This window comes from Malaclemys terrapin, chromosome 4, assembly GCF_027887155.1.
Source record: "Malaclemys terrapin pileata isolate rMalTer1 chromosome 4, rMalTer1.hap1, whole genome shotgun sequence".
Taxonomy (NCBI): Eukaryota; Metazoa; Chordata; order Testudines; family Emydidae; genus Malaclemys; species Malaclemys terrapin.
In genome coordinates, this window is record NC_071508.1 from 13,811,241 (window position 1) to 13,827,265 (window position 16,025).

Consider the following 16,025-nt stretch of genomic DNA (forward strand, 5'->3'; position numbering starts at 1 on the left):
CTCCTGTGAGGTGCTGGGCACCCTCAGCTCTGCCGATGAAAGGCCTGATCCTGTTCCTACTGAGGTTCACAGTTACTCTCCCATTGACTTCAATGGAAGCAGGATTTCAGGCCATGAAAGAACTCTTTAGAGAGCCTGATTTAGGACCCAATCCTGTGTCTTACTCATGCTGTATTCAATGAGAGTTTTCCTAAGGTGGCAAGATGGAGCCCTGCAGGATGGCAGTTCTAGATTTCCACCTAATCAGCCTTGTCCATCCAGTCCAATAGGGTATCCAGCTCCCCAAGTGCCTTCAGACCTGCAGAGGCTACGTCCATCTGAAAGGGAACAGAGAGGATTGCTCGCTGAACAGCTAGTTCAGTTATAACAACAGAGGCTCATTTTTAAAGGGCCATTTGGTTTCCCAACAAGGCCCTAGAACCAGTGTCTGCAACCAAGACAGCAATAAATATTCAAGTTTCAGAGTAACAGCCGTGTTAGTCTGTATCCACAAAAAGAAGAACAGGAGTACTTGTGGCACCTTAGAGACTAACAAATTTATTAGAGCATAAGCTTTCGTGGAAGTGGGCTGTAGTCCACGAAAGCTTATGCTCTAATAAATTTGTTAGTCTCTAAGGTGCCACAAGTACTCCTGTTCTTCTTTTAATAAATATTCAGTTGCCACTCTGACAAACGGATGAAAATAACTCTCACACGTGCTCTCGTGCATGTGCGTGCGCTCACCCACGCCCTCCCCATCCTCACACTGAACCTCAGCTGCTTGTTTCCTCTTCTTCTCTTTTTTTATTTTAAAGTTAATTTTAGTGCTGGGGAAAGGTGCCAGCCTATTTGATGACTGGCTTTGGGAGGCAGAGCTCCACCAAAGCAACAAAGGTCTTCCCTACCCGGTGAGGGTGGGGCCACAGAACCCAGAAATCAACCAAGCCTGGGAAATCAACAACAAACAAACAAGGCTGAGAGTGAAGGTCGTAGGATCAGAACAAGGGATCCAGGAGGGGACACTGAGCGGAGAACCCCAGACAACACGCACTGCTCTGAAGAGTCTGTGGGTGCCACCTAGAGGAACTCAGCGCATTGACAGCTCTGAGGACTAATGGCTTTTTTACATAACACAGAATAGTTACAGCCTGGGCAGCCGCAGAGCAAGAGAGTCTCAGAGGGCACTTTCCACAGTGGTGCTCCAGAGAGGAAAGATAGAATCCCAAGTCAGCATCATTTCAGCTGTCATCTAATAAAGCCAGACTCCTGCTTCCAGCATGAGAAGCTCTCTGCACATGCATTAGCTATGTCAGAAAGCAAAGCGTGATTTACCTTTTCATACTGGCTCAGGATTTGTCCACATTTGTGCTTCACATCCTCTCCACAGTGGCACATGCTGACTTCATGCTGGACAGGGATAAAGGGAAGGTAATTAATGACAGATACGCAGGCATGAACAATACCTCATTGTAGAGCCAAGTTCTGCTACCCTTACTCACACTGAGTAGTACCATACTTCTCAAGTAATCCCATGGGATTCCTCCCAGAGTAAGGAGCTACTCAGGGCAAGTAATGGGAGTGGAATCTGGCCCATAATTAGAACTTATTCTATATATTATTGGCCAGATTTTCTACCTCAGTGCAAATCCAGAGTGATTCTGTTCACTTCAGTGGCTTTACTCCAAGTTTGCACTGGTGTGGCTGTGAGCAGAATTTGGCCCAGTCCCTCTGACTAACACAGAGCCTCAGGTCCTTCTTGATGCTGAGAAAGGAGTTGGCTATGCTGCTGACCCTCCTGCTGGCGCGGGGACTGGATGCCTTGCAGTGGCTGAAAACGGTAGCCAGATAAAATCTTAACAAGTGACGAAGGAAACAACACCCGTCCATAGGCTAAAAAGAAAATCATCTCAGTACATAGGGCAAAAATCCTTGTTAAAACCAAGGAGTCATGTATTATGTAGCCATCTGTCTACATGATACCCAAGTATATGGATGGAATTCACCCTTGCTACACAGGGACTTAAATGTTGCATTGGTCTTATGCTAACCCTCTGCACATGTATGAATTTAACCCTCAGCAAACTGTGCCTCACTTCACTTCTAGTCCTAGACCCTCACTCATACAAGTAGTCCTTACTCAAATGGGTAGATCTTTGACATCAATAGGACTACATCTGTGAATAAGGTCACTACACCGCAAATGAGCACAGTACAGCACAATGTACAACAGGTGCTCTGTATTGTATCTTTGGGTTTTAAACTGCTGCCCTTCACCATAGTATCTGCGCATCTGACTCCTCTATGGTCACTAGGGCTGGATCCTCAATGAATTCTAGGCCAATTTGGGGGGGGGGAAGGGAGAGGTGCGGATAGATAGGGAGGTTTGAGCATCAAAGAAGGTGCAAATCAAGACTAAGCAACAGGGTGTGGAGAAGAATCCAAGCCAGACCCTCTTTCAAGGGCTGTTACCCCTCAAATTCCATCTTCCCCCTCTCCAAACTCACCTGGCCAGTAGATAGAGATTGAACGTACCGCAGTGTCTTGCAAAGAATATGATTTGTGTAAGATTCTGATGTCAGAATGTTCATCTTTAGATTGCTGAAGAGGAGGGGGAAAGAAATAAAAAGCATCAGATAGACGTTATTGCGGGAAGGTTTGCTTTTACAAGTGATCTTTCAATAGCGCTGCTCAGCATGATTCTGAGCTACCGCTGCAGATGCATTTCCAAATAGTCCATACTCACAGTCATTTCTTTAATGGCTGCAAAGCTGTGCCTTATTCCATGGCTATTCACAGAGATCACACAGTGGCCCAAGTGGTGTTTTTTGAGGCTGGCGCTGAGTTTCAGACACAGCAGAAGTGCAGCAGAGTTGACAAAGAGGCAAGAACTTTTCATTTCTCTGCAGGTTACAGACTCTTGCTTCTAGCCATGACAACTGTTCAGTAGGAAATAAAACATTGCTCATTGGGTTACATAGTCAAATCATTATTTTGCAACGTAGAAAACCGATGCTGTAAACACTGGGGTTCAAATTCAGAGTGGAGTCCTGTGTCTAGAGGGAGATTAAGTTACTGTAGGCTAACCCATCTTCGTCCCTCCTTTCCTTCCAACATACATGTTACACCTGCTAAGACATTCTCTACATTTACATAGACTCACTTCAATTCATCCATTTACCAATGTGCCACTGACATGCCCCTTTAGACATCATTTCTACATTTGTAACCCTGAACTTAGATAGACAGATGAATGGAAGGAAAGCCAGAGAGAAAGAGATGCAGGGACCATGGCAATTATTTCAAGGGGTGATAGAAATGTTTGGTTTATTGACTGTTTCTTGCTTGTATTTCAATATAAGTACCTCGATCTGAAATTAGGAGACTGCATAGAAATGAAGGGCTGGAAGGGACCTAGAGAGGTGTCTTATCCATCTCCCCCATGCTGAGGCACCAAGTTTCTGTTGCTCCCCAGGAAGGAGAGTGAACACCTCAAAACCCCATAACAGTGTCATACAAGGAAATTTAACCTTATGGCACCAAATTCTCTAAGCACCTGTATGTGCTATCTATTTCAATGGGAGCAGGTCCCAAATGGAATGTGAGGAACAGCTAAACACTCAAAGCTATGAATGCATCCATTTTTATTTATTTATTTTTTGGAGACATCATAAACCCCCTGAAAGCCGTTAGGGAATTTGTCACCATAAGGTTTTATTTCCTTGTATAACATTGTCACAGTTCATCCTCCTCCCTGGGAGGAACAAAAACTTGGTGAGTAAGTCACTGCCCCATGATTCATGGTGTAATGGAGATAGGCAAGTGGATGAGTTGATGGAATGAAGGTGAAATTCATCCCTCCTGGAGTACACCAGAATAAAGCCTACCACCACTCCCGTGCTGTTTTGGTTTGGGGCCCTCTTCAGAGGATTCCATTGCCTCTCATGCGGCTGAGTCATTTTTATTGACATTTTACACAAAGCATTAAGACTTTTAAAAATAAATGGTGAGGTGGATTCATTTAGAAGCCACCTCATTCTGCAGGTACTTGGGGAGAAGGATTAGATGAGGAATGGAGGGGGTGAAAGATGCCAAAATAAGGCTGAGTCTATATTACAGAGCCCACTAGTTAAGGGCTACTCTACACCAGTGGTTTTCAACCTTTCCAGACTACTGTACCCCTTTCAGGAGTCTGATTTGTTTTACGTACCCCCGAGTTTCACCTCACTTAAAATCTACTTGCTCACAAAATCAGACATAAAAATACAGATGTGTCACAGCACACTGTTGCTGAAAATTGCTGACTCATTTTTAACATAGAATTATAAAAAATCAATTGAAATATAAATATTGTACTTACATTTCAGTGTATAGTACACAGAGAGCAGTATAAACAAGTCACTGTATGAAATGTTAGTTTGTACTGACTTCGCTAGTGCTTTTTATGTAGCCTGTTGTAAAACTAGGAAACTATCTAGATGAGTTGATGTACCCCCGGAAGACCTCTGCGTACCCCTGGGGGTACATGTACACCTGGTTGAGAACCATTGGTCTACACTACACAGGCTTTGCCAATACAGCTATACTGGTATACTATATAGGCAGAGCCCTCGAGTCCTCTGCAGAAGTTCTTCTGCTGACACCTCCCCGAAAGACATTGATTATGCTGACGGAAGCATTCTTCTGTCAGCATAGTTGCATCTACATCAGGGCGTTTGCGCATAGCTATGCTGGCTGGGAGCATGTTTTTTTCACACCCCTGACCAACATGGCTATGCCAACAAAAATGCATAGGGTAGACCTTGATGTAGATAAGCCCTCATTCTCTCTGTTTACCATCTGTAAAATGGGAACAACAGCACTAGCCTACCCCACAGGGGCATTGTGACCATATGTATATAATACAAATTGTGAAGTGTTCAGTTACCATGGTGAGGAGGGCCATATAAGTACCGTAGATAGACAGTCATGTCTAGTCCTATATTCAGTGGAACAAATCCATCTGTTTTAATGCTACTGAAGGCACACCAAGGCTGAATTTGGCCTAGTGCATAAGTCTAATGCGTGTTTATACCTAACCGATGTGTTTATGGATAATTAATACATGAACTACACAGAGCTAGTAATGTAAAAGGATATATTGGAGAAAAATCTTTTACCTTGTTTTAAGATGGGTTCTATCTTGTCTTGTGATATACCGTCTCTCCGACGCTGCTTCCCATTTATATACAGGTGAGAAAAGGAAATGAAATTAAAGATGGAATCCCCATGGGATTTCTGCTTTGCCTTTGACCATCCATTTCCTCACTTGGCTTACATTCAGTATCTTGGAAAGGTTCATATATTTTGCACAAAGATATCAAGCACCTTAAGAAATGCCTGGGAAAACGTTTCGTGAGAGTGCCCATCTTCCCAGTCCTGCCCATTGGAGGTTAAAATGACTTGCTTCCCCATTCCCCTTAGAAGGAAAAACAACACATTGAGATACAGTGGCCACCATAGACTACAAATCAACAACAGCAAGCTGAAGCTAAACATTCCAGACATCTCATCAATATCTCCTTTGGGTTTCCAGATGGCAGCACCAGTGGCATGCACCTAAATGCCCTTACGTTCTTTGGAATCGCTTATTTCTTCTCTTCTACCAGTGACACCGGTATCATACGCAAGTGGCACTAACAGACCCTGGCCACTATTCCAGCCCCTAGAGGGAATAACAGCTGAAGGGAACTGCATGGTACCCTGGACCTAGGTTGGGACAGGGTGAATTCCATCTTCACAACCTCCCTGCACTCAGCCTGCACATAGACCCCAGATACTCAGGCTGTGTGTGGTTGGAATGAATCTGGCTCATCTACACATGTGTAATAAATACCCCCTGCACAGGACAGACATCAATAGTTAGCTATTTTGGTCACCTTTATAACCCCACCTGTCATCAGATCACTGTACCCACTCCCCCACTAGGAACTAGTAAGGATGAGTGAAATATTCATTTTTTCCATTGCGATCTGCATTACAGTAAAGGAGTACGAGCTGGTTTTTCTCTCAGGACGGGTAACATTTCATGGCCATTGTATAAAGCTGCAATGGACCAGGCCATCCTCCAGGTATGCATCCCCCAGGAACAAATTCCCCCCTTGCAAGTCAATGAATAATCCATGTGAAAACATACTGAGTGCATATACTGTAAGTTGCAGTGGGTGAATTTTTTCTCCAGGCAAAGCCCCGATGTAACCACAACAACCATCTGTGCACCATTTTAAGTCTCACCTAAATTCTACGCTGAGCACTTCCGTGGGACTCAAGAGCAGCAAAGCCCTAGTGCCAGCTCTGCACAAGCTGAATTTTACCTCATTTCTATGTGGGCTGCATCTGTGAAGGGAACAATACACAAGCCATCTGCAATGCATGGGACCTTATCATATGCACCATTGCTAACTCTTGTGACTTCATAGGAAGTCTTCTGATATTTGCAGTTGATTTTGTAATTCCAGCTCCTAAAATCATAATTATGAAAGACTCGGTTTTCATGTAAACAAAGTTTCTAGCCCTGATGACTGGAGTCAAAAGTTTGAAAAATGTGATACCTAAAGGCTCAAAACCCAGAAGGCAAATAAGAATCCAGCGTTCATTATTTTTCAAAGTGTCATGGCTTTAAAAACCAATCTCATTGGGACTGTGTGACAGGGTGCGCCACTCACCGCTAAAATGGCACCTCCTCCTGGTGACTAGCTTGTCAGATCAACACCCATTCCCACACCATCACTCTGTCATTCTCTCTGGTCTGCATCCCCTCTCTCCCTCCAGGAACCACAGCATCCTCTTCATGACTCAGCCCTCCAGCCAGGTCACTCAGTGTTCCCCCACCCCCCTTCCGGGGTATATCAAAGTCTTTCTTTCAGCTGTCCTAGGCATTCTTCCCATTCACTGTCCCAGGCAGGGCTGGCTCCAGGCACCAGCACAGCAAGCAGGTGCTTGGGGTGGCTAACGAAAGGGGCAGCACGTCCAGCTGTTTGGCAGCAATTCAGCAGCGGGGCCCTCAGTCCCTCTCAGAGGGATGGACCTGCCCCTGAATTGCTGCTGAAGAATGAAGCAGTGGTAGTAGAGTTGCCGCCGAAGTGCTGCTGATCATGGCTTTTTTTGTTTTTTTTTCCCCTGCCACTTGGTGGCAAAAACCCTGGAATCAGCCCTGGCTGGTAGAGGAAACCAGGCCTCCCCTCTACTCCAGGTTCCAGTCCAGGGATCCTCAACCCAGCAGTTCTGGGCTTTACACTCCAAGCCCTCATTTCTCCTTCCCTGGACTGCTTCCTACCATTCCTGGTTCCCCCCATTCCTCTGGGAGTATCAGCTCCAAACCTGCCTCCCAGGGAGTGACTGCTACCCCTGTCTGTTGCTAGCTTCCTGACTTTATAGGCTGCCTCTGTTCCCGCCCAGCTGAGCCTGCTGTCAATCAATTCCCTGCTCCCAGGCTCTACTTGGCCATCTTAACCCCTTCCAAGTGTTGTGCGAGGTGGACACCCCGTCACAGACTTTGACTCAGAAATTTTGAATGGGTGGGGCTGGCAATAGTGAATGTGTATCAAAGAAAACAAATAAGTCAAACAAGTTTCACAAACACAGACCAGGCTGAATAGCATAATTTTGAATAGTGTTTATTTAAGAGGAGTGCAATTGAGCAGTACAATATATACTTATTGAGTGTCTTGCAGATAATACATATGGGAAGAACAGTTCTGTTTGAGAATAAGTTATCTTACATAGAAAATGGTTTCACATGTAGAGACACAATGACACTAAGCATTATTTCAAGAGACAATAGTAATTCTTGTGGTTTAAAAAGAAAAAATAGGGGATTGTGATGAGGCAGCTGCCCCTCACTGGCTGGCAAAGGGTTAATAGCAGCCCTTGTAGCAACTGTGCAGAACCCAGCCAGCCAATCAGAGGAAGGCTTAGATAGGGTTACCATATTTCAACAAGCAAAAAAGAGGACGGGAGGAGCCCCGCCCTAGCCCCGCCCCTGCCCCTCCCACTTCCCGCCCCCCCCAGAACCTCCAACCCTCCCCCCGTTCCTTGTCCCCTGACTGCCCCCTCCTGAGACCCCTGCCCCTAACTGCCCCCCGGGACTCCACTCCCTATCTAAGCCTCCTTGCCTCTTGTCCCCTGACTGCCCCAACCCTTATCCACACCCCCACCCCCAGACAGACCCCTGGGACTCCCACGCCCCATCCAACCACTCCCCACCCCCTGACAGCCCCCCCCCAGAACTCCCAACCCATCTAAACCCCTCTGCTCCCTGTCCCCTGACTGCTCCGATCCCTCTCCCCACTCCTGCCCCCTGACAGCTCCCCCCCAGAACTCCCAGCCCCCTACCCCCTGCTCCTTGTCCCCTGACTGCCCCCTCCTGGGACCCCTGCTCCTAACTGCCCTCCAGAACCCCACCCCCTACCTAAGACTCCCTGTTCCTTGTCCCCTAACTGCCCCCTCCTAAGACCCCCCCCCAACTGCCCCCCAGGACCCTACCCCCTACCTGTACCCTGACTGCACAAAACTTTCTCCACTCCCCTCCAAAAGCCCCCACCCGTTTCTTGACTGCCCCATCCAGAACCTCCCTGTCCCCCCTTACCCTGCTGCTCAGAACAGGGTGTTGGGCTCTGTGCCAGCCGGACACATGGCTGAGCTCCCTAGCACAACACAAAACCCAGTCCCTGGACCTGCACAGGGCTGCCGGAGCGGGCTGCAGGAGGAGGAGCTGCCGGCCGGCTCAGAATGCAGGGGGGGGGGGGGGGTGGGAGGAGGAAGCTGCTCCGGAGTCCAGCCCGGGACTTTCCTGCAGCCCTCCCAGCCGCTCGCTCTGCTCTGCCAGGGGAGGGGGAAATCCCGGACATTGTGAGTGCTTTACAAATTCCCCCCGGACGCTATTTTTAGCACACAAAAGGAGGACATGTCCGGGTAAATCCGGACGAATGGTAACCCTAGCTTAGATGCAGCCAATACGGACCAGGCTGGGCCCTATAAGAAGGGCTGCAAGGAAAAGAGGAGCTCATTCTCTCCCTGGAGCTTGAGGGAGAAGGCCTGGTTGCCTGTAGAGAGAAGTACCTGGGACAGAGTAGTGCTGGGCAGGGTCAGGGGAGCAAGTGGAGCTCCAGTCTCGCTGGCTCCCAGACTGAGGCCTTGACACAGGGGCCGAGAAAGTGCTGGGGCTACAGGGAAGTGGCCCAGGGAACGCAGGTAGCGGCACAAGGGAAGGAGAGGCTGTGAGCTATAGGGTCCCTGGGTTGGGCCTCCTCCCCTTTGCCCCACTAGCTACCAAGGGAAGTGGCCAGCCAAAGGACTGCAGTTTGCCCCTGAGCAAGAGAGTGAGACACCACCAGGGGGGCACCCTGCTGCTGGACAGAGCTAATTCCTGGAACAACCAGCAAGAGGCGCCACGGTGGTGAGCACAACCCGTTACAGGGACCAATCCTACAAGCCTTCCCAAGGCTGTACTCCTGTTAGCTTCAATGGGAGTTCACGACCTGAGGGGGTCTTGTAAGATTGAGCCCGAGGGTTGTAAGCATCCTTCTTTACTAATATCTAGATTGAAGTAGCTCCCAAGGTGTGTTGTGTGCTTTCCAAAACACAGATGAAGATACAGTCCCTGTCCCAAAGAGCACACAATCTAACCAATTTCATTACATTGCTACAAGAGACTCATCTAACCACAACTAAAAAGAATTAAAAACTACCCTTAATAGCAGAGAAAGGGTTTCAAGGCTAATCAGGAATATAAGTGCTGTGATTTGAAAAACCACGTGAGCTTGAAATAATTCGTTCTTTATGCAAGACAATGTCTAAACATTTACATTGCCAATTCAAGTCAATAGGAAGATCGTCAAAGAAAGTTGGATTTAGACCTTATTCCACACTCATCACCATGGCAGCTGAACAATTTTAAAGGACCTTTACAAATAGCATGTTGGTTATTGTATTCTGTTCTCTAATGAGCCTTTTCCATCCAGTCTAGTAGGATATCCAGCTCCCCAAGGGATTTCATTGCTGCAGAAGTGGTGTTCAGCTGGAAGTAGATTGAAAGAAATATTTGGTAAATAATGACGGCAATTTGAAATGAGCAAAAAGGAACCCGAGTCTTTGCATTAGCGAATAAAGTCTCAATTTACCTGTCCATAATTGCTGAGAATTTGTTTATATTTCTCTATTGCTTCCTCTCCACAATTGCACACATTTTGTTCATTCTAGAAAATGAAGACCAAATTCATTAGGCTTTTCTCTTTTAACAAGCTGTAGCTTTCTGATTAATATGGAGACGCTTATAGGCTAGCTCTTGCTAAACTGTGCAAAATACGTCATTCCCTTAAATCAGACTGCCTCATCCAAGGATGAAATTCACCCCTGTATCGAGGGCTAGCCCAAAATCCCAATTAAATACTATTTTGCAGATTCAAACAGGAGCTATGTGGTGCAAGGGTAAATCTCAAAGATTCCCAACGTTGAGTACATGTGAACAATTCTTTTCACGGTGTTTTGATGCTTCTGTTCCTTGTTGAAGCCCCTAGCGGTATGAACTCTCTCTTAAGCAAACTTTTTGGAACCTCAGGAAATGTTCCGGCTGATTTATTTAATCTATACCAAGTTTGTTCATATCCCTCATGTTAATGGATTTAACATACATTTTAGAGATAACTGATAATTTATTGAAACCTGACATACACATTGTCTGAATTTCTTCTTGACGCTGAGGAAAGAATTGGCTATGCTGCTGATTTTCCGGTTGACATGAGAATCCTCAGTCTCACAGTGTTTGAAGACCTTGTCCACGTAGAATCTTAAAAGGTGATGTATGATGCAACATCTATCTGCAGACTTAAGAAAAAGAAAAGATATTATTTCTAAGTGCTTTGAAAGTGCTATTTAAAACACCACAACACACACCACACCTATAATCAGTGACCACTTCACCCATCACTAAAATGCAGCCATCTTTGGTGCTAAACATGGCAGTTGCATGGATAATTTTTTTTTAATTCTGTTTGATACATTTTGCTACAATGTTTACACTGGATTTGGAATAGATTTTCAAAAGAACTCAGCTCCCAAGAGGACTGTCCTAGGGCAGCCCCTGCCTGGAGCGACTCTCCTGCAGCAGGCCACAGCAGGATAGTCACGCCTGCCTCAGTTTCCCCTTCAGAGACTTCAGTGACTCTATGCAAGCTCTCTTGACACACATGTACCCTCCTCAGGGCTGGTTTATAATCAGACATTGGGAACACCATCCAAACAAGTCCCAAACACATGTAGTTCATTTCTCACCCCAGTGCAAACAGTCATTAAGATCACCCGACATCTTGTCTCACGATGCCCCACATATCACACACCAGCACCTCTGACCATGCCCAGATTCTTCAGCTGTCCTCTTCTGTCCTTGTACCAGGACAGCCACCCCAACCCTTCCTATTGGAGTGCAACTTCTACTCTTCCTAGTGGGAGCCCACAGTCTCTCTGCTGGGAGATCGTCTTTACCAGGGGAGCATCCCTCACTCCCCCAGCCCTCTCATGGCTCTTCTGGGTCCAGCTCTCTGATCCTGGAGACATCAGCAGGCAAGCTCCTTCACTGCTCCCCTGCTTTCTTTCCTCGGTTCTGGCTCAGAGCCAGTAGGTAACTCCCTCTGCTGTTCCTTCAGCCTTCTCCAGTCCTGCCTCTCTGGCTTTGCAGGGACACCAACCTGCAAATGCCTCTTGCTGTCTCCTGCCTTCAGCTTTCTCCCAGCTCCTAAGCATACAGTGTCTGTGGCAGACCTCACCTGCCCCGACTCCCACTAAGGCAGCTCTGATTCAGCATGTCTTGCTTATTGGGTCTCCCGGTCTCTGATTTGCCCTAGTTTTTTATAGCCCCTAGGTGCTGCCTTGCCCTCCTAATTGGCCAATGGGATCACCTGTCCTGGCACAGGGGAACTAGACTGACTTCATTCATGAGGGATGGTGTGGAGGGGACATAGCCACCCTGTGACAAGGACCCATTAAGGCACCTAAATAAGTTGCCTGACTTTCAAAAGTGAACAATAAGAGCTGTTGGGTGCTGAGCCCTTTTGAAAATATGTCCCTTCGTTGCTGCAATGTGCCTGGACCTTGAGAAATACACAAACTTTAAAATCTCCCAGCAAGTGAAGAATAGGACTGAAATTGGTAGGGAAATGTAAGTGTGAAGAAGGTTATTACTCAAGCTGGAATGTGATAAAGTTGCCAGGGTTATCATCCATACCTATTAGGAAAAGTTCTATAGGACTTTAATATCAACAAGCAGCCAAGAACTTGGCTACGTGTCTCTTCCAAAAGAGGATACCTCCAGCTGTAACCACCTTCTAGTACGTCTGAGACTACTTACTATATTATCAGCACCAACACCTTCCTGCAGCACCTCTGAGTAGCCTCCCATCCCAAAGGCTGATCTAGCCTGAGGCTCCTTCACTTGTGGGAGCTGAAGAGAATCACACCCAAACAGATACAACTACAGGAATATACTGAGCAAAATGGTTTTGTCCCCTGTTCATTATCCAATATTCTCAACATGAAATCTTGTTTTCAAAAGAGCTGGCTACAGAAAGAGGCAGTCATTTATCTTAATTCATGTAATCAGCCCACATTAGTCCACTTAGCTATGTGCTGTACATGTATTCATACTACAGCTGTGTGGGAACCAGAATTTCTGCTTCAAGGTAAATTCTGCAATTTTGAAATTTGTTTTCATTTTGAAGCAGAACAAAATGTTCATTTCTAAATTTCTTGTGAAACAAAAGTCAAAAAAAACTGTTTCAGGTCAATCAAAATGTTTCACTTGGATAAAATCAAAATGTTTCGTTTCAACTTTTCTATTTTAAAATATATTTTATAACAAAATATAAATTTTGAAATAAAAATACATTCTGAAACAAACAAAAATCAAAATATTCTGTTCCAAAAAGGTCACTTTGTTTTAATTTTTCTTTTTCCCAAACAAAATGTTGAAATCACAGTCCCATGGAAAATGTTTGAGTTGACAAAACACTAATTTTCTGATGGAAAGAGGTTCCCTTGGAACCTTTCAATCAGCACTAATTCACAATTCTGTGGAATTTTACAGTCAGCCTTGAGAAATGGCCCACTTAAAATTAGCTGTAAAGGATAAATTCAACAAAGAAAAGTTGTACGGAGAGGCAATAATGGTACCTACATTGAAATTGTGCAGAGAGTATGGGTATGACAAAATGCTTATGGTTCGGATGGCGTCTTTGGCTTGCTAAACAGAAAGAGAAAAATACAGTGATGTTAATGCATATCAGCTACCGGGATGTTTAGACAGCTAATGCATACAGCATATAAACAGAGCTTTTCTTCTTAAAAACTGAAAGTGAATTACATGTTGGTGATTGATGATCTCTGAAGAGCGAAATCTGCTTGAAAAAAATCAGATTCAGCATGCTCATCCACACATCTCAACCCTGATTTGGAGGGACCAGTGGGGAGAGGAAGAGTTCAGTCTCCAAGGCTCGCTCGGTCCTTGGCCACTTTGCTGAGACTGTCCAATGAACTGTTTTGTTCTTGTCTGTGGTGTGTGGCTACTTTCGGTTTTTTAAACTCAAAAGGAACTGAACTGAGAACCACCAAAATTCATTTCACAAATAAAGCACTTGAGACATCAGATGGTGACAACTTTGGGGGCTTGATTCTCCATTACCCTGCACCTCATGTTGGCATTTATACCAGTGTAAAGTGCTAACACAGCTGAATGGTAGCATTATACGCCCACTTTGCACTCACGTGGTGATGTAAGTGACTGCGCAAGGAAGAATCCGTCCCTGGGTCACTACTAAAGCTCCATATTGCAATCTCCTGAGCCACCCAGTCCCTAGATAACTGATTTTAAAGAGCTATTGGTTGGTCAAACCATAACTGCCCAGGCCTTTCTACAGCTACAGCGCACAGGGCAATACTTACAATGGTTGCTTTGATCGCTGTGAAGCTGGCTCTAATTTCATTAACGTTCATTGAAATCATGCAAGGTCCAAATTGGAAGATTTTGTTCCCAGTTGTTGGTGTCGAATACAACCAGCACATTGTAGAAAGGAGGCAGAGGGAAAGGCAGGAGATCTTCATATTGCTACAGAATAAGAGACTTTGACTGGCTGGGATAGCTGATCAATGGGGAGAAAAATATTTCATCATTATCCTTCAGCTACACAATTTAAAAAATACACTCTCCAACTCTTCGGGTTTTGTACTAGGGTGAACGCCTGCCCCTCTCACCCCCCAAGTCAACAACAAAACTCCCATTGGCATCTATGGGACAGGATTGCATCCCTGATCCCCCTTCAGCATAATATCTGAACAGGAGTTTGCTTAGGAGTGGTTTTTAATTTTAAAATCTACTTCCCTAAAAACAGTTAGCCAAGCCATTAGGCCTCATAAAGGCATATTCCCGTGAACACTTCCAGTTTTCACATTTTTCAGTATCTACATGAAAAAAAATATTTGGTGGATAGGAAAGGAAATACAAGTGTATATTAGATAGATTCATGTTACATGTTTATCATACAACATGAGTGCATATATATGCGTGTAAGGATTGTGCAAACTCACCCCTGCGGTGCCTCCTGCTGGTCTTCTCAGGGAATTAGCTCTCCAGCTGTTGGAGCGCCCTCTGCAGGCAGGTGTCCCACTACTGCTTGGCCCCTGCGTCCCTCCCAGGACCCAGTGCCCCTTTATCTGGGGGGATGCCCCTTGGCAGTAACCCCTTTCTCTTGGGGTCTCCCCTCCCCAGGGAACCCCCCAACCCTCTATCTCCACCTTGCCTCAGTCGTGGGCTACTGCCAGTCACCAACTAGCCCCCATGCCCTGGGGCAGACTGCAGCATCAGCCACTCATCATAGGCCAGGTTGGGTTTGGACCTGCTGCCTTTGCCTACCCCTGGGCTGCCCTCTGCAACCCCCAGTACCCATGGGCCCTCTGCTAGGCCACAGCCTGGGCTTTCCAGGCTGAAGCGTCCCCAGTTCCTCTGCCTTTCCCCAGCCCTGCTCCACTGAGGTACTCTGCAGCCAGGTCCTTCCCTCTCAGAAGCTAAAGGGAGTCCTAGCTCACAGCCTTTTTTATACAGGCCAGCTGTGGCCTGATTGGGGCGTGGCCCAGCTGCAGCCACTTCCCAATCCACTCAGTTTAGCAGCTCCCAGCCACAACCTTCCCCCAGGGCTGTTTTAAGCCCTTCAGGGCAGGAGCAAGGTAACTACCCCACTACAATGTGCAATATATATAGTATATTACATATAGCATAGATGTGAATATTTATAAATGCTATTTTTATATATCTATATATATATACACACACACATATATACACACACTGTTATATAGAGAGTTGGTTAAAAGTTTTTAATTAACAATTTTTTTTCAGTGAGAAATGGCTTTTCAAAGGCAATGACCATTTCTGTGAAAAAAAAATAATTTTAAAAAATACTTTGATTAAATGAAAGTAAATTGAAATGTTCATTTCATTTATTTCGAAGTTGAAAATTTTTGTTTTGTTTTATTTGTTCGTTTGTGTTTCCTCCCTTTTCTTTGGTTTTCCCCCATTTCTTTCTTTTCCCTCCCGGTAAGGGAGAGAAGGAAAACCAAAACTGAAATAAAACAAATTTTGATTTCAAATTTACCAAAACAAAAACTTTCCTTTTGATTTGTTCAGTCCAAAATTTGAAAAAATCCATAATTTATTTTGAATGGGAAAAAAAAGTGTCTTCTCAAATAAAATTTGTCATGGAAAAATTCATGTAGCCCTAATTACATATTTCAAACTGTTTTGAACTCAAAAGCAGCTGGATTGGAGGCAATTGCCAGAAAATTTCCCCAGACTGATAGTCGTGCTGAGACCAAGAATAGATACTTGCATCCAAAAGAGAATTTTTTTCCCCTCCGAAAATTAGGAGCAACTGAAAGCAAAAATAGTTCTGATACCTTAACTATTGTTTTGATACCACTGAAAATTAGCTTATTTATGAACAAAATCTCTTAGCTATGTAGGCATA

At 45.3% G+C, this 16,025-nt stretch overlaps 1 protein-coding gene across 1 annotated transcript; it reads right to left on the reverse strand.

Annotated features, from left to right (window-relative positions):
* Positions 1-9,955: 9,955 nt before the first annotated feature.
* On the reverse strand, positions 9,956-14,106 carry LOC128835536 (interleukin-20-like). The gene is made up of 5 exons (XM_054025068.1): positions 13,948-14,106; positions 13,184-13,249; positions 10,687-10,839; positions 10,137-10,211; positions 9,956-10,033 (listed from the first exon to the last, which is right to left on the reverse strand). Exons 1-5 carry the CDS (start codon positions 14,104-14,106, stop codon positions 9,956-9,958), a joined length of 531 nt encoding a protein of 176 aa, XP_053881043.1.
* Positions 14,107-16,025: the final 1,919 nt, after the last annotated feature.

Coding starts and splice junctions, on each gene's coding strand:
- LOC128835536 (XM_054025068.1), bottom strand. CDS start 14,106: ATGAAGATCTCCTGCCTTTCCCTCTGCCTCCTTTCTACAATGTGCTGG. Junction 10,840..13,183: donor ACTCTCTGCACAATTTCAAT/GTAGGTACCATT, acceptor CTTTTTCTTAAG/TCTGCAGATAGATGTTGCAT. Junction 10,212..10,686: donor AGAAGAAATTCAGACAATGT/GTATGTCAGGTT, acceptor TTCATTTTCTAG/AATGAACAAAATGTGTGCAA.